The sequence below is a fragment of the Procambarus clarkii genome, chromosome 70 (assembly GCF_040958095.1).
Source record: "Procambarus clarkii isolate CNS0578487 chromosome 70, FALCON_Pclarkii_2.0, whole genome shotgun sequence".
NCBI lineage: Eukaryota > Metazoa > Arthropoda > Malacostraca > Decapoda > Cambaridae > Procambarus > Procambarus clarkii.
The window spans coordinates 27,323,138-27,342,221 of NC_091219.1; the positions used below are offsets into that span (position 1 = coordinate 27,323,138).

Here is a 19,084-nt window from a genome sequence, read left to right on the forward strand (position 1 = left end):
CCAACGGCCTCTTGGTATTAACTATATTAATACCAAGATATATTAAATATACTAATGCCAACGTGATATTAAAGGCGTTTCGGCAGTGTAGGAAGACACGACCTAACCTCTCTTGGTAACCGTCACATAAATATTAGGCTCGTCGGCAATGATTTGTTCCCACCAAACCCGATGTTGATGGTCCAAGACTGTCCTCTCCATATGTTCCAGTTTTCTTACTAATTCCTGACAATATCCTCCAATACTTTACTCGTTATGCAGGTTAGTTACATAACGTGTGTAATTTAGGGCATCCACTTTCCCTTTTGAATATTTGTATGGCAGTTGCAAATATTTATTTAGTGGATTAGACAAAACACCTGCAGACTTGTATCAGTCCGGGGGATGTGTTTATACTGTCTTCAATAATGACACTTGCTCACTTGTCTCTCCGTCTGGTGTGGCTCCTACCTTTTGACACGGTGTCGCAGGGGACGACGGCCTGTCCACGGGGAGAAGTCGTTCTTGGAGCTTCTAGGGAGGAAAGTACTCACTAAGGTCCATTCATCAAGGTCCACTCACCAACCTGACTTTAACGGAATATGGCTTCAGCTCCTTTTTTTAGATTTTGGTCAATTGTTGTGAATTTAATTTATTAAATCTTCTTTTGAATTTATGTATTGAGGAGGTAGCCTCAACCATGTCTGCTCGACTCACTCCACTTATTCAGTGGCTCACAGTGCGAGGTTCTTATTGACATCTCATCAGGGTGTTCAGTTTCCATCTACGTCCCCAAGACACTTGATTTCAAGTCTGTCCTTGTCCACTTTCCCTTTCTATACTGGGGTATTTTGTAGGTCTTGACTTAGTCTCATATTGCCTTGCACTTTCCAAGTGTCCAGAGATCCCGATCCTGTAGACTTTCTTTGTTAAAGACAACTCTGAGGGCGAGACAGGTGGCGAGCTTCTCAACATTCTCAAGTTTCTTTGTACTTGGTTAAGTTGGGGATCCATGCTGGTGCAGCACACTCAAGTATTAGTCTTACACAAGTGTTGTAGAGCGGCCTTTAGCTTTGTGCTGTATAGTCGTGAAGGCTTAGCGCATTCTCCTGATAATTGCATTACTTTGATCAAGATCCTGTAGACGGTCTCGACGTTTGTCTGTCCTTACATGTGCTGCTGGTGTTGTCAGGTGTATGTTGGCCTACATGACAGTTTGGCTCTCATATTTACTCCAAAGATTTTTTTGCTGGATAGCCGAGTTTTTTCTAGATTCCATCCTCAATACCTTGCACTTGCTTGGGTTGAAATCTAGCAGACATTTACTGAACCACCCCGGCAGCTTGACTGTGGACTCTTGCAGGTGTCTTCAGCTCGTATTTTTATTATTCACTTTGCACCTCCACAAATATTGGCCCAAGACTATCTCTCCTGGTAGGCCATTAACATATAGTGGGAACACAATGGGTCCTTGAGTAGATGCTACTTACAAGGAGAGGTCGCTCTTGGTGCTTCAAGGTAGTAGGGGTGTTGCAGGGGGAAAGGTGCTACTTACGGGGTCGTTGTGAAAGTCCTACTGACAGGTGTCACAGGGGAGGTGTTACTTACGGGGAGAAGTCGTTCCTGGGGCCTCTAGGTAGCGGGGTGTCGTATGGGAGCGGCGTTTCGTTGTGTTTGTACATAATGTCGTCGAACTGCGATCTGTAGAAGGACTCCTGCATCTCGTGGCCATTGCACGTTCTGATCATCACTCGGTTGGGCTCAGTGAACACACTGTGGGAGAGCCCGACTGTATGAGAGCTGAGAGACCACAGAGATACACACCTACACACACACACACACACACACACACACACACACACACACACACACACACACACACACACACACACACACACACACACACACACACACACGTGCGCGAAGATCGAAGTACAAACGGATACACAGGCTCCATCATTGGGATTCTGACATCAGATGGGAAGAGTATTGTGATCCTGGTAATCTACAATGCCCCATCAAACAGCAGAAGGCCCAAACAGGAATATGACAATAACAACAACAACAAGGCATGTATAGATCAACTGTATAGAGAGCAGCAACACAGTCTCATAGAATAAGCAGAAAACTACTAGTCTTGAGGGACCTAATTCACGTAGAGATCGATTGGGAATCGAGGAATTACTATGGTGGGGGAAGAAATGTGGGGAGCAAATTTAGAGAGTATCTGGGAGGAAGAGAGAGAGGGAAAAATAGTACAGGAAATAATGAAGCAAGTCAAATGTAGATGCAAGGAGGCTGAAGTGTTCATACCAACACGAAGAGAAAACTGTATGAGAAACTATTATAGCCCATGGGTTAACAGTGTCAAGAAGCAAAAAAACAAAAAAGCAGGGAGTGAAGGAAATACAGAGGTCAAAGAACAGAGTAAAACAGGAACAGATGCAACAGAACTAGATATGAATACATAAATATAAGGAGAATACCGGAATTACGAGAATGGTATTGCTATCAATGTAAAATAATAATCAAAATTACTACATAGTCATACAAGAAAGAAAGTGTTAAAGACCAAGTGACAACACAACAGAAAACGGGAGGAGCATACACAGAAAGCGATAAGGAATTCTGTGAGGTACTGAACGCCAGTTCCCATAGTGTCCACAACCGAGCCTAAAGAGCTGCCATTGTTAGAAGAGGAGGTGACCCTACATGGGAGAATATCAGATATAGAAGTGAGAGCAGGAGGTGGTAATGTGACAACTAACAACTAAATTAGTTGGTCTAGACAACGTATCACCGTGGATATTAAAAGAGGCAGCGCAGGCCCCTAAGCGTGCCTCTTAGGGCTTGCAGGCCTCTTAGGGCTTGCAGGCCTCTTAGGGCTTGCAGGCCTCTTAGGCCCTGCAAGCACAAATAATGGAGCACACACACACATCGACCAGACGTTCATTTATTTCAAACAGGGGCTGGAGGTATGGCGTCATGAACACCATAGACACAGTCGCCTGGTATAGACGACCGTATAAAGCTCAGGTATACTAATGCACATGCATTTTTTTATTTTTTTAAATATACAATATATTTTACATTCTTGTACAGCGTTCCAGGCAAGTCCTTAATCCTATGTTCCCAGGAATACGAACCCTCCAAATCGTTTAACAAACAAGTACCCATTATACGTTGGGTAAACAGAGGCTACAGCTAAGGATTTGCGCCCAGTAAATCCTCCCCGGCCAGGATACGAACCCAGTACAAAGCGCTGGCGAAACGCCAGGAGAGTGTCTTACCACTACACCACGGGGAATTTTAAATAAGGAAGTTGAACTACAAGAATAGACAGAACCTTGGCCACAAACAATTACGAAACCGGTACCATAATGGTTAGGTTAATCGCTGAATTGTTTCAAGTGTAGGTTAGACATAACTATATGACTGTGTGCGAGTGGAAATATAGGAGCTGTCTCATATGGACCAACGAGCCTCCTGCAGTTTCCTTTATGATCACGTTTTCTCTCTCTATTACATGTAATGAAAGTGATCTTGCCAGAGTCGTCCAGATGAGTAATGAGAGAAGGGCCAAGAGTCGTCCAGATGAGTAATGAGAGAAGGGTCAAGAGTCGTCCAGATGAGTAATGAGAGAAGGGCCAAGAGTCGTCCAGATGAGTAATGAGTGAAGGGCCAAGAGTCGTCCAGATGAGTAATGAGAGGAGAGGGGAGAGTGTGAGTGAGGCGCAGTAGACTCATAAACCCGTACAAGAGACAGCACAAGCAGAGGGCGGCGGGAACCAGAGGACCCGCTACCAAGCACCACCAGGCGCCAGGATGACACTGACCAACCTAGGTTAAATCGCCAGGCCATTTACAAGGAGCTTACAGCAGCAAGGAAATCGAAGATTAAGACAATCGGTGATTTTACCGGGAAAATAGCATCAAAAGACCGTCATGGCGGGAAAATTTCTTTAAACTTACGGACACAGTAGACAAAATTTTCACGAGAACATCCCTAACCTAACAAGAACAAAAATAGTTGCAGAGAAAAGTTAGACCTATTGATCAGGTAAGTGAGGCAGAGGTTGAGGAAATGGAATACTTATTTACATACAAGAAGGTGCATTACGTTATGTTATTATATATTTTGGTGATTAAGTGGAATATTGTGGCCAAGATGCGAACACCCGCATCCCTTAGTCAATGGCAGCCAGGAGCATGTTGCTCCCCGCTGCCATCCCCCCCTCTTCTCCAAGTAGCATGAGCAGGGCTGCCACCCTCGTTATCTGCCCCCACACTGACCATGAGCAGGGCTGCCACCCTCGTTATCTGCCCCCACACTGACCATGAGCAGGGCTGCCACCCCCGTTATCTGCCCCCACACTGACCATGAGCAGGGCTGCCACCCCCGTTATCTGCCCCCACACTGACCATGAGCAGGGCTGCCACCCTCGTTATCTGCCCCCACACTGACCATGAGCAGGGCTGCCACCCCCGTTATCTGCCCCCACACCGACCATGAGCAGGGCTGCCACCCCCGTTATCTGCCCCCACACTGACCATGAGCAGGGCTGCCACCCTCGTTATCTGCCCCCACACTGACCATGAGCAGGGCTGCCACCCCCGTTATCTGCCCCCACACTGACCATGAGCAGGGCTGCCACCCTCGTTATCTGCCCCCACACTGACCATGAGCAGGGCTGCCACCCTCGTTATCTGCCCCCCACACTGACCATGAGCAGGGCTGCCACCCCCGTTATCTGCCCCCACACTGACCATGAGCAGGGCTGCCACCCTCGTTATCTGCCCCCACACTGACCATGAGCAGGGCTGCCACCCCCGTTATCTGCCCCCACACTGACCATGAGCAGGGCTGCCACCCCCGTTATCTGCCCCCACACTGACCATGAGCAGGGCTGCCACCCTCGTTATCTGCCCCCACACTGACCATGAGCAGGGCTGCCACCCTCGTTATCTGCCCCCCACACTGACCATGAGCAGGGCTGCCACCCTCGTTATCTGCCCCCACACTGACCATGAGCAGGGCTGCCACCCTCGTTATCTGCCCCCACACTGACCATGAGCAGGGCTGCCACCCCCGTTATCTGCCCCCCACACTGACCATGAGCAGGGCTGCCACCCTCGTTATCTGCCCCCACACTGACCATGAGCAGGGCTGCCACCCTCGTTATCTGCCCCCCACACTGACCATGAGCAGGGCTGCCACCCCCGTTATTTGCCCCACACTGACCATGAGCAGGGCTGCCACCCCCCGTTATCTGCCCCCACACTGACCATGAGCAGGGCTGCCACCCCCGTTATCTGCCCCCACACTGACCATGAGCAGGGCTGCCACCCTCGTTATCTGCCCCCCACACTGACCATGAGCAGGGCTGCCACCCCCGTTATCTGCCCCCACACTGACCATGAGCAGGGCTGCCACCCCCGTTATCTGCCCCCCACACTGACCATGAGCAGGGCTGCCACCCCCGTTATCTGCCCCCCACACTGACCATGAGCAGGGCTGCCACCCCCGTTATCTGCCCCCACACTGACCATGAGCAGGGCTGCCACCCCCGTTATCTGCCCCCCACACCGACCATGAGCAGGGCTGCCACCCCCGTTATCTGCCCCCCACACTGACCATGAGCAGGGCTGCCACCCCCGTTATCTGCCCCCCACACTGACCATGAGCAGGGCTGCCACCCCCGTTATCTGCCCCCCACACTGACCATGAGCAGGGCTGCCACCCCCGTTATCTGCTCCCCACACTGACCATGAGCAGGGCTGCCACCCCCGTTATCTGCCCCCCACACTGACCATGAGCAGGGCTGCCACCCTCGTTATCTGCCCCCCACACTGACCATGAGCAGGGCTGCCACCCCCGTTATCTGCCCCCCACACTGACCATGAGCAGGGCTGCCACCCCCGTTATCTGCCCCCCACACTGACCATGAGCAGGGCTGCCACCCCCGTTATCTGCCCCCCACACTGACCATGAGCAGGGCTGCCACCCCCGTTATCTACCCCCCACACTGACCATGAGCAGGGCTGCCACCCCCGTTATCTGCACCCCACACTGACCATGAGCAGGGCTGCCACCCTCGTTATCTGCCCCCACACTGACCATGAGCAGGGCTGCCACCCCCGTTATCTGCCCCCCACACTGACCATGAGCAGGGCTGCCACCCCCGTTATCTGCCCCCCACACTGACCATGAGCAGGGCTGCCACCCCCGTTATCTGCCCCCCACACTGACCATGAGCAGGGCTGCCACCCCCGTTATCTGCCCCCCACACTGACCATGAGCAGGGCTGCCACCCCCGTTATCTGCTCCCCACACTGACCATGAGCAGGGCTGCCACCCCCGTTATCTGCCCCCCACACTGACCATGAGCAGGGCTGCCACCCTCGTTATCTGCCCCCCACACTGACCATGAGCAGGGCTGCCACCCCCGTTATCTGCCCCCCACACTGACCATGAGCAGGGCTGCCACCCCCGTTATCTGCCCCCCACACTGACCATGAGCAGGGCTGCCACCCCCGTTATCTGCCCCCCACACTGACCATGAGCAGGGCTGCCACCCCCGTTATCTACCCCCCACACTGACCATGAGCAGGGCTGCCACCCCCGTTATCTGCACCCCACACTGACCATGAGCAGGGCTGCCACCCTCGTTATCTGCCCCCACACTGACCATGAGCAGGGCTGCCACCCCCGTTATCTGCCCCCCACACTGACCATGAGCAGGGCTGCCACCCCCGTTATCTGCCCCCCACACTGACCATGAGCAGGGCTGCCACCCCCGTTATCTGCCCCCCACACTGACCATGAGCAGGGCTGCCACCCTCGTTATCTGCCCCCCACACTGACCATGAGCAGGGCTGCCACCCCCGTTATCTGCCCCACATCACGGCTTTAGTCTCGTCAAGGAAACATGGTAAATGCCGCTCAAGTGCACAATTATCATTCTACCAGGGAGAGGGAGGCGAGACTTGCTCTATATTATTAACAAATAAAGTAACACTATCCAGACTCATAATAACAACAATTACAACAATTTTGTTTATACAAGAGAACACAAAAAGAACATCTTTGGTTGTGAAGGTACACGGTACAAGGTACCATGGTTGTGAAGGTACACGGTACAAGGTACCATGGTTGTGAAGGTACACGGTACAAGGTACCATGGTTGTGAAGGTACACGGTACAAGGTACCATGGTTGTGAAGGTACAGCGGTACAAGGTACCATGGTTGTGAAGGTACACGGTACAAGGTACCATGGTTGTGAAGGTACACGGTACAAGGTACCATGGTTGTGAAGGTACACACACTGGTAATCAAGAGGTCCGTTCTTACACAGCCACAACACCCCCGACGTTTCCGGTGACAGGACTCAAAATGGAGGCATGTTTAGTAAAGAGAATAAAGTACCAAAGGCAAGGCATATTAACCATAACTACATGGACGTTAACTACAGACAGGCAATGGCTGGCAAGAGCGGGGAGTAATGTCTACTTCACTAGGAGAGCAAGTAATATACAGACAATGTGTCACCTCAAGATATGATGGCCAAAGAACACATCAGAAAAGGATGAGAAGTCGACGTTTCGCTCCGTCCTGGACCAAAACGTTGTCGTGTCATAATTTTCTAAAGTGTGGTTTATGGAAGTAATATATTGGCAGCAGCGAGGCAGAGGTTATGACAGTTGAACATGTGAATGGTCACTTACTGTGTACTGTGCTGAGGTCGTCCTGGGGAACTACACTTGCTCTCAACCACCACATTATACCTGGCAGGTCCACTCCCCCCCCCCCACACCTACACCCGCACACTCCCCCCACACCTACACCCTCACACTCCCCCACACCTACACTCTCACACTCCTCCACACCTACACCCTCACACTCCCCCACACCTACACTCTCACACTCCCCCACACCTACACCCTCACACTCCCCCACACCTACACCCTCACACTCCCCCCACACCTACACCCTCACACTCCCCCACACTCTCACACTCCCCCCACACCTACACCCTCACACTCCCCCACAGCTACACCCTCACACTCCCCCACACCTACACCCTCACACTCCCCCACACTCTCACACTCCCCCCACACCTACACCCTCACACTCCCCCACACTCTCACACTCCCCCCACACCTACACCCTCACACTCCCCCACAGCTACACCCTCACACTCCCCCACAGCTACACCCTCACACTCCCCCACAGGGGTGTAGGTACACCTCCCCCACCTCACCATGCAGGCCACTAAGAAGCAGTAAGCAGCTACCAAGCAACCAGTGGTGGACTGTCCGCGCTCCTCATCCTTGAGACAGTCAACAACGGCTTGTGACCTGCCTCTGGGAAGGTGCTTAAGGATGAGATAGCCAAGGTGGCCGTGAGAAAGTTGTAAGGTGACCTTAGGAGCGGGCTAGCCAGCGTCCGGTGGCTGGAGGAGCCTGGCAGTAAGGAAGGTGAACTAGAGCATACAGGTGTGTGTGGTGTGGCAGAGAGAGAGGGACACGGGCACTTTACCTGTTGACCGGCTTGTTGCTGTTGCACCTCCACAATCTAGAGAGGGAATGTGTCCAACATTATTATACTGCTCTGTCTCTTATTGTTAGCTGTGGTGGTGGTGGGGGTGGGGGTGGTGGTGGGTGGGGGGGGGTGGTGGTGGGGCTGGTGGTGGTGGAGAAGAGTGCAGGAGAGTGTAGGAGAGTGTAGGAAGAACTATACACATCTAATAGACAAATACATGCCACAAAAAACAATTAACATATAATTTATAAGCTACTTTAATATTATTTTTATCTTTGAAATATATTATTTACTCGAGGAAAATATTTTGGCAAAACTTGCTTTATAAAATGTATTTATTTGAATTTACAAATTGATTAATAATATATAAAATGTAGAGTTAAGGGAAGGTGAAGGTGATCGCTCCTTACGTCATCAATGTTCACATCGTGTGGGTCTTAGCTCCGGGGCTCCGGCATCACCCACAGTTTGGCCAGAAATATTGATAAAACTGGGTCAATTCTGCAGTTTAAAATAATATTATTTTTTAATGTTTATTTACTATTGAACCTCTGATGGTTGCCTCTGGAACCGCCACCAGCCAATACAGAGTCCTGATTGGTGGAATAAACCAAGCTCGTGCCGAGACCTGATTGGTTAAGGCAGGTATGCCTTTTTATACCTGATTGACTAGGCCAGGCCGGCCTTTGCTGACAGGTGATTGGTTAAGCCAGAAGACTCGAATTTAATCGTAATTATTGTCGTTGCCGCGAGGCGCCGGCAAGAATGCATAATACTTTGCTTCACACTTTGTAATATTATTGTTTACATTAACTTACTGCTGCATCACTTCTGTCATAACTCACTATAAATTGATCTTGAGTGTGATAAGGCAGAGGATAAAGGAGAGAAGATATGAAGACCTGTGAGCCAGGTTGCAGACGTCGCCGCCAGGAGCCGCCACCTTCCCTCACCCCAACACCACTAATATAGATTCCTTTAACACTGATACACAAGTCTTAACTCTAAATTACTTAGCTTAAGGGGTAAGTTCAAGGGAGTGAGGCTATTTATTTAAAAATAAATTATTATTTAAACTATAATTATAACAGAAATTAATCAAAAGTATACATTTAGTATTGGTAAAAAAGCTATGATTTTAATATATTAAGAATTCATAACGTGACCACTCCCTCTGGCAATAGTGACCTCCGTCACCCAGCCCAGCATGAGCGGCCATTGTGTGTTACACCCTAAGTGACGCTGGACACACACACACACACACACACACACACACACACACACACACACACACACACACACACACACACACACACACACACACACACACACACTCTCTCTCTCTCTCTCTGGATTGCCAGAAAGCCTTTGCCACAGTAACATGTAAGAGACTAGTGCACAAGCTGGAGATGCAGGCAGGAGTGAAAGGGAAGGTATTCCACAGGATAAGGGAGTACCTAAGCAACAGAAGACAGCGAGTCACTGTGAAGAGTGAGGTCTCGGAGTGGCGAGGCGTCACTAGTGGAGTCCCACAGGGGTTAGTCCTTGGACCTATTCTGTTTCTGATATATGTAAATGATCTCCCAGAGGGGTGTAGAATCGTTCCTCTCATTGTTTGCTGATGATGCAAAAATGATGAGGAGGAATAAGACAGAGGAAGATAGTATGAGGCTTCAAGATGACCTAGACAAGCTGAAGGAATGGTCCAACATATGGTTATCAAAGTTCAACCAAAGTAAATGAAAGGTCATGAAACTAGGCTGCGGAAACAGGAGGCCAGACACAGGATACAGAATAGGAGATGAAGTCCTTCACGAAACGGACAGAGAGAAAGATCTAGGAGTTGATATCATACCAAACCTGTCTCCTGAAGCCCACATACACGAACATACACACACTTCAAGGGATCGACAGGATAGATAAAGACAAGTTATTTAACACAAGGGGCACACGCACTAGGGGACACAGGTGGAAACTGAGTGCCGAAATGAGCCACAGAGATATTAGAAAGAACTTTTTTAGTGTCAGAGTGGTTGACAAATGGAATGCATTAGGAAGTGATGTGGTGGAGGCTGACTCCATACACAGTTTCAAATGTAGATATGATAGAGCCCAATAGGCTCAGGAATCTGTACACCTGTTTATTGACAGTTAAGAGGCGGGACCAAAGAGCCAGAGCTCAACCCCCACAAGCACAATTAGGTGAGTACACACACACACAATCCTCTTTAATCCTAAATTAGTTTGTGTTATGTTAACTAACAAATAATAATAAATGATAATTATATGCAACTCAAAGAAATATTTCTTAAAAGTTAAAATATATTTTTAGATAAAGGAGAGCGAGGCCCCTGAGGCGGTATTAATCCCGGTCTGGTTAGTGAAGGCTAGTATAGAGAGGTGTAGGTAAGGCGGCCACTGGTACCCCTCGAGGGATACCTGGTACACCAACACCAGTGAACAGTTTACCACCTTAATAACACTACCTCAGGGGCCACACTTCCAACATGTTGTGACAAGTGAACAAGAATGGCCTCATACCTTTTGAAATCACTTGTGGGACGAGAAAGAATGGGAAGAATTAGTTATTGTGAGTTGTGTTTAGTTAGGCTTCAGGTCCAACAATCTGTGGAGGGTTACATGGCCACCACAACAGCTTACTGACCAGCCAGGACTAAGGTAAACACTGAGCATATATAGAGAAGCGGGGTAGAGCTTTACCACAGGTGGAGCAGCAGTGATGGCCGCCGCTCCCCCACTCAACATTGACCTAACAACACAAGCTGCCATCTCCGGATTGCCAATTTAAATACAATATCTGAAAGCCAATTTTTTGTTTACATTCTGATACATCATGCGTGTGGAGGTTGTATTGACCTTTACCGTTACTGAGCATACGGCCACAAGGCTCTCACTCACTAGTATTTCCCACATTTCTTTTACAGATTTGTAATTGAAATATAACTGTTTTTTATTGTAAAACTCTGATGTATACGATACAGGAGAACGACCCCCCCATCTGTTGTGGGCCCCACCCTCCTGTTGTGACCCACACCCACCTGTTGTGACCCACACACACCTGTTGTGACCCACACACACCTGTTGTGACCCACACCCACCTGTTGTGACCCACACCCACCTGTAGTGACCCCCCACCCACCTGTTGTGACCTACACCCACGTGGTGTGACCCACACCCACCTGTTGTGACCCACACCCACGTGGTGTGACCCACACCCACCTGTTGTGACCCACACCCACCTGTTGTGACCCACACCCACGTGGTGTGACCCACACCCACGTGCTGTGACCCACACCCACCTGTTGTGACCCACACCCACCTGTAGTGACCCACACCCACCTGTTGTGACCCACACCCACCTGTAGTGACCCACACCCACCTGTAGTGACCCACACCCACCTGTAGTGACCCACACCCACGTGGTGTGACCCACACCCACGTGGTGTGACCCACACCCACCTGTTGTGACCCACACCCACCTGTTGTGACCCACACCCACCTGTAGTGACCCACACCCACCTGTTGTGACCCACACCCACCTGTTGTGACCCACACACACCTGTTGTGACCCATACACACCTGTTGTGACCCACACCCACCTGTTGTGACCCACACCCACCTGTTGTGATCCACACCCACCTGTAGTGACCCACACCCACCTGTTGTGATCCCCACCCACCTGTTGTGACCCACACCCACCTGTTGTGACCCACACCCACCTGTTGTGACCCACACACACCTGTTGTGACCCACACACACCTGTAGTGACCCACACACACCTGTTGTGACCCACACCCACCTGTTGTGACCCACACACACCTGTTGTGACCCCCAACCAGTCACCTACTACCAATCGTCAAGGTCAAGCCGACTGTACCCAATAATACAGAAGACACAGACATGTATCACAGTTCACATGTTAATGTGCTCATGGTACCTACAAAGAAATAAGAGAGTGCCTTTGATACCGCACATAGGAAAACATTATAGAATCCAGGAAGCAGTTTTAAACATTGTGAACCTATAAATTGACGCATTAATTAAAGGACTGGTCCAAGGCTAGCGACTGGCTCTAACCACAGTTCACAGCTTTAACAGATGACCACACACAGCAATCTTTAGTGCTCTCTGGTCAATACTGCCCCGTCTCCGTGCCTTATACTGTTGATTTTAACATTGTCTTGGTTCATAGTGCTAGTGACTGTTAACAGTGACAGTGTTAGTGACTGTTAACAGTGACAGTGCTAGTGACTGTTAACAGTGACAGTGTTAGTGACTTGACAGTCATGCCAGGGAGAGGGGATGAGTCCGTGGTCCACCCCCCCCCCCCACCCCCACGCCCCAGGCCTGCTGGGGAAGCAGGAAATCAATGGGCACGTGATGAGAGGAATGTACTTGCTCACGTGTTGCTGCTGACACCCATGTGTTCAAACTGGAAGCTCCGTCACGCTTAGTATTATACTACACCCGTAATGAGAGTGTAGGTGTGGGAGGGAGCAGGCCACAACACCCCTGGGGTGTGTGCGCGGGCCCGCTACACTCACACTAGCATTACACTCTGGGCGTTCTTCTCACACTCCACCACCATACACACTCTCCTGCCTCTCTTGACTTGCCAATTGTGCTTCATGTATTATAGCTTATGTATATACATCAACACTCTGTGTGTACGGCCAGGTGCTGTGTTGACACACAGTGTACGGCCAGGTGCTGTGTTGACACACAGTGTACGGCCAGGTGCTTTGTTGACACACAGTGTACGGCCAGGTGCTGTGTTGACACACAGTGTACGGCCAGGTGTACCAATACACAATTTCATTACACGGGAACTTGTGTACTGAATTCACCAATACATTAGTATATACAGTAATACTGTAAGGCCACAACTAATCGTGGGTCGACGGCAGATATTGGGTACACAAGGCATTGGGCACGGCAGGTGTTAGATACGTCGTGTATTGGGCATGACGAGTATTGGGTACGTCAGGTATTGGGCACTCTGGGTATTAGACATGGCAGATATTGGGTACGGCGGTTATTGGGGACATTGGGTATTTGCACGCTAGGTACTGGGTACATCGGTACATTGGTACAGTGAGTATTTGGTATTTGTGGACTAGGAAAAAGATGGGCTGCTGCATGTGATAGCATTAAAAACATACATCCCAGTTCTAAACTAAACATTTCGTGGAAAACATTTATTGTGAACTTTTTCCCACTTTTTAATATAAAAGAAAACGGGGAAAGCTGTAGAGCTTCTATATTTTCCCGCCAGGCTTTAAATATAAATAAAGCTTGTAACACGCCAAATAAAGTGATGGAACATGACCACTGTTTACATTGTTGTGGAGGACCAGGGGCTCCACGCTCTCATCTACGCTGCTAAATCCGGATCCTCACGAACCAAAACATTTACTTAAAACTCCCCCCGATATTTGAACAACATATCAGAATATATATATATATATATATATATATATATATATATATATATATATATATATATATATATATATATATATATATATATATATATATATATATATATATATATACATATACATATATATATATATAATATATATATTTCATCAACACAAGACAGAACACGAAACAATGGATATTGAATAGAAGTGTTTGTAGAAAGCCTATTGGTCCATATTTCTTGATGCTTCTATATTGGAGCGGAGTCTTGAGGTGGGTAGAATATAGTTGTGCAATAATTGGCTGTTGATTGCTGGTGTTGACTTCTTGATGTGTAGTGCCTCGCAAACGTCAAGCCGCCTGCTATCGCTGTATCTATCGATGATTTCTGTGTTGTTTACTAGGATTTCTCTGGCGATGGTTTGGTTATGGGAAGAGATTATATGTTCCTTAATGGAGCCCTGTTGCAACAGGGCTCCATTAAGGAACATATAATCTCTTCCCATAACCAAACCATCGCCAGAGAAATCCTAGTAAACAACACAGAAATCATCGATAGATACAGCGATAGCAGGCGGCTTGACGTTTGCGAGGCACTACACATCAAGAAGTCAACACCAGCAATCAACAGCCAATTATTGCACAACTATATTCTACCCACCTCAAGACTCCGCTCCAATATAGAAGCATCAAGAAATATGGACCAATAGGCTTTCTACAAACACTTCTATTCAATATCCATTGTTTCGTGTTCTGTCTTGTGTTGATGAAATTAATACCCTATTAATACTCTTGTTCTGTCTTGTGTTGATGAAATTAATACCCTATTAATGCCACATCTTGTTCTGTCTTGTGTTAATGCCACATCACCCCTTCCACCTCACTCAAATGTAGATATAAAATCGGAGATGCGTAAGTTCTATTCAGTTGTGTATTTGTGAACTAAAGTCTTTGAAAATGTAATAAGTTTTACGAAACGCGCTCGTGTCGCGTCAGACTAGAAATAAAAATGAATTTTGGAGAATTGATTTTTGATTTACCTCCAACAGTGAAAAGAAATGTACGAAAGATTGAGAAAATTCGTGTTAGAATTATTAATCTTACTTTTTCGGTCATATTTAATAATATATGTCTACAGGAAAGACTGCTACCAAAATATACTAATATATATATATATATATATATATATATATATATATATATATATATATATATATATATATATATATATATATATTTAACATTTGATAAACTAATGAGGTTGGGAATTTTGAAGGTTAATTCAACCACGCAATGATTACTCTATGAATGAGTAATTTTACACTATAGATTTAAATCCTCTTTAAGTAAAGGAATTTCATATAATTTACGTAACGACGTTGATGATCAATCAGGTGACTGGTTGATGATCAATCAGATGACTGGTTGATGATCAATCAGATGACTGGTTGATGATCAATCAGGTGACTGGTTGATGATCACTCAGATGACTGGTTGACGATCAATCAGGTGACTGGTTGATGATCAATCAGGTGACTGGTTGATGATCAATCAGGTGACTGGTTGATGATCAATCAGGTGACTGGTTGATGATCAATCAGGTGACTGGTTGATGATCAATCAGGTGACTGGTTGATGATCAATCAGGTGACTGGTTGATGATCAATCAGATGACTGGTTGATGATCTCTCAGGTGACTGGTTGATGATCACTCAGGTGACTGGTTGATGATCACTCAGGTGACTGGTTGATGATCACTCAGGTGACTGGTTGATGATCAATCAGGTGACTGGTTGATGATCAATCAGGTGACTGGTTGATGATCAATCAGGTGACTGGTTGATGATCAATCAGGTGACTGGTTGATGATCAATCAGGTGACTGGTTGATGATCAATCAGGTGACTGGTTGATGATCAATCAGGTGACTGGTTGATGATCAATCAGGTGACTGGTTGATGATCAATCAGGTGACTGGTTGATGATCAATCAGGTGACTGGTTGATGATCAATCAGGTGACTGGTTGATGATCAATCAGGTGACTGGTTGATGATCAATCAGGTGACTGGTTGATTATCAATCAGGTGACTGGTTGATGATCAATCAGGTGACTGGTTGATGATCAATCAGGTGACTGGTTGATGATCAATCAGGTGACTGGTTGATGATCAATCAGGTGACTGGTTGATGATCAATCAGGTGACTGGTTGATGATCAATCAGGTGACTGGTTGATGATCAATCAGGTGACTGGTTGATGATCAATCAGGTGACTGGTTGATGATCAATCAGGTGACCAGTTACAAGATGCCTGGAGTTCTCCAGGTTGATACAACTGAACTTTGATTGCAGAACTATTGTCTCAAGTCCATTTATTAAGTAATTACCAGAGAGGTGAGGGTACTGGTAAGTAACCTCCCCCCAGGAGTGCACAGGTACCTGGGAGCTAGTCAACTGTTGTGGGTTGTGTCCTGAGGGAGGTCAGTCGTTGACCTAGGAGGAGATCTCGATAAACCTAACGACACGTAACTACACTACCATCATCCATTCCTTTGGAATGATAATTAACAATTAATTGTGTCGGGGGACAGGCAGCCAGAGTGTATTCATATACGCTAGGCTTATATCGAGTCCCCCCCTCCCCCAGGATGCAACCCCACAACAAGCTTACTAAGTCCTGAGTACCTACTAGGCTGGTTAAAGCGGCGGCCGTCCTCCCCAGACGCGTTCATCAATTTTATCATACTGTGTATCAAACATTGGTTTGTTCTCATGTACATAAATTAATATTATTATATATAAATTATATGTATAGTTAGGAGTAGGTTAGGAGTTCATATATCTGAATATGGCGTTCGTTAGGTGTTCGTCCTCTGTTCGAACAGAGGACGTGAACGAAGCACTTATTCCGGAAGTGTTCGGACGTCATCAGTTTGTAAGTCGTGTGTAAACCGCTTTTCATTCATAAACAGGGGGCTTGACGGCTGGATTAACGAGCTTGGATCTTCGTATGCGAGGACGGGCTGGACAGCGACCATAGAGGGAGTTGTGGTGGTTGAGCTGGTGGCGCCCGCGTCACCACGCCTGCCCTACCTGCGCCCTCCAGGGTGTCACTACCTGCCATGGGTGTAGCTAGGCCAGGCCACACCACCTGCCATGGGTGTAGCTAGGCCAGGCCACACTACCTGCCATGGGTGTAGCTAGGCCAGGCCACACCACCTGCCATGGGTGTAGCTAGGCCAGGCCACACCACCTACCATGGGTGTAGCTAGGCCAAGCCACACCACCTGCTATGGGTGTAGCTAGGCCAGGCTACACCACCTGCCATGGGTGGTGTAGCTAGGCCAGGCCACACTACCTGCCATGGGTGTAGCTAGGCCAGGCCACACCACCTGCCATGGGTGTAGCTAGGCCAGGCCACACCACCTACCATGGGTGTAGCTAGGCCAAGCCACACCACCTGCCATGGGTGTAGCTAGGCCAGGCCACACCACCTGCCATGGGTGTAGCTAGGCCAGGCCACACCACCTACCATGGGTGTAGCTAGGCCAAGCCACACCACCTGCCATGGGTGTAGCTAGGCCAGGCCACACCACCTGCCATGGGTGGTGTAGCTAGGCCAGGCCACACCACCTGCCATGGGTGTAGCTAGGCCAGGCCACAGCACCTGCCATGGGTGTAGCTAGGCCAGGCCACAGCACCTGCCATGGGTGTAGCTAGGCCAGGCCACACCACCTGCCATGGGTGGTGTAGCTAGGCCAGGCCACACCACCTGCCATGGGTGTAGCTAGGCCAGGCCACACCACCTGCCATGGGTGGTGTAGCTAGGCCAGGCCACACCACCTGCCATGGGTGTAGCTAGGCCAGGCCACACCACCTGCCATGGGTGGTGTAGCTAGGCCAGGCCACACCACCTGCCATGGGCGTAGCTAGGCCAGGCCATAGCACCGTGTCCTCCCATGTAACCTGGACATTCCCTGCCAGTTGGCGGCAGTTGGCCTCAGGCGGTAACTTCTGTACCTCAAAACATTTTGTCAACTTTTTCATAGTTTGCTGGAGTCTCTTGTCTCCCGGACGTACATCAAATACATTTTTGTCGCGGTCCATTGGAACTCAAAATTAATTAGGTCCCGGCGAGGTTTACGCGGCAGCTGTTGTCTGGCGGCCCGCGGAAATAAGCGCGCGTATGTTGGAAAGTTTGGGAATAAATTGCCTGTCTGTTTCCCATCCTCCCAACGGCTCCAAGTTTTCACTTCTTGCTGTGTTCATTGGAGGTCGGAGGGAGGGTTTTGAGCGGGGCGTGATGCGTGTATCAATACTGGTGTAGCAGACACGCCCCGACACACCCGCCCTCGACTGTCAAAGTGCGTCAACTGGTGACGAGGGAGTGCGTCAACTGGTGGGGTGGGAGTGCGTCAACTGGTGGGGTGGGAGTGCGTCAACTGGTGGGGTGGGAGTGCGTCAACTGGTGGGGTGGGAGTGCGTCAACTGGTGGGGTGGGAGTGCGTCAACTGGTGGGGCGGGAGTGCGTCAACTGGTGACGCAGGAGTGCGTCAGCCCGCTACCACCACAACGGCACCATTCGCACTTAGTCACATCTATTAATACTTCCTACTACTACTATTTACATCTATCATAGTTTGATCAACAATGTTATTAGCTTTCTCAAACAGTAATGTGCCAACCTCAGAGTATTACACACCTTAGCTTGGCTAAATACATGGTTTTAGTTTATAAATTGGCATGGGAACTGGTGTGCCAGACGTACGAGTAAAGAGTGACTGGTGGTGGTGGTGGTGGTGAAGTGTATGACTGGTGGTGGTGGTGGTGGAGTGTATGACTGGTGGTGGTGGTGGTGAAGTGAATGACTGGTGGTGGTGGTGGTGGTGGTGAAGTGAATGACTGGTGGTGGTGGTGGTGGTGGTGGTGAAGTGAATGACTGGTGGTGGTGGAGTGTATGACTGGTGGTGGTGGTGGTGGTGGTGGTGGTGGTGGTGAAGTGAATGACTGGTGGTGGTGGTGGTGGTGGTGGTGGTGAAGTGAATGACTGGTGGTGGTGGTGTGTATGACTGGTGGTGGTGGTGGTGGTGGTGGTGAAGTGAATGACTGGTGGTGGTG

General features: G+C 48.8%; 2 protein-coding genes across 4 annotated transcripts in view; one reads left to right on the plus strand and one right to left on the minus strand.

Annotated features, from left to right (window-relative positions):
* Positions 1-19,084, plus strand: part of LOC138356090 (uncharacterized) — a 252,268-nt gene that overhangs the window by 39,856 nt on the left and 193,328 nt on the right. The gene's annotated exons all lie outside the window — the stretch shown is intronic.
* Positions 1-19,084, minus strand: part of LOC123775373 (nicotinic acetylcholine receptor alpha4) — a 147,212-nt gene that overhangs the window by 34,562 nt on the left and 93,566 nt on the right. Inside the window, exons 9-10 of the mRNA XM_069311764.1 lie at positions 8,520-8,555; positions 1,588-1,752 (exon numbers count right to left, since the gene is read on the minus strand). Of these exons, the coding sequence (XP_069167865.1) occupies positions 1,588-1,752; positions 8,520-8,555 (201 nt within the window). The remainder of the gene's footprint in view (positions 1-1,587; positions 1,753-8,519; positions 8,556-19,084) is intronic.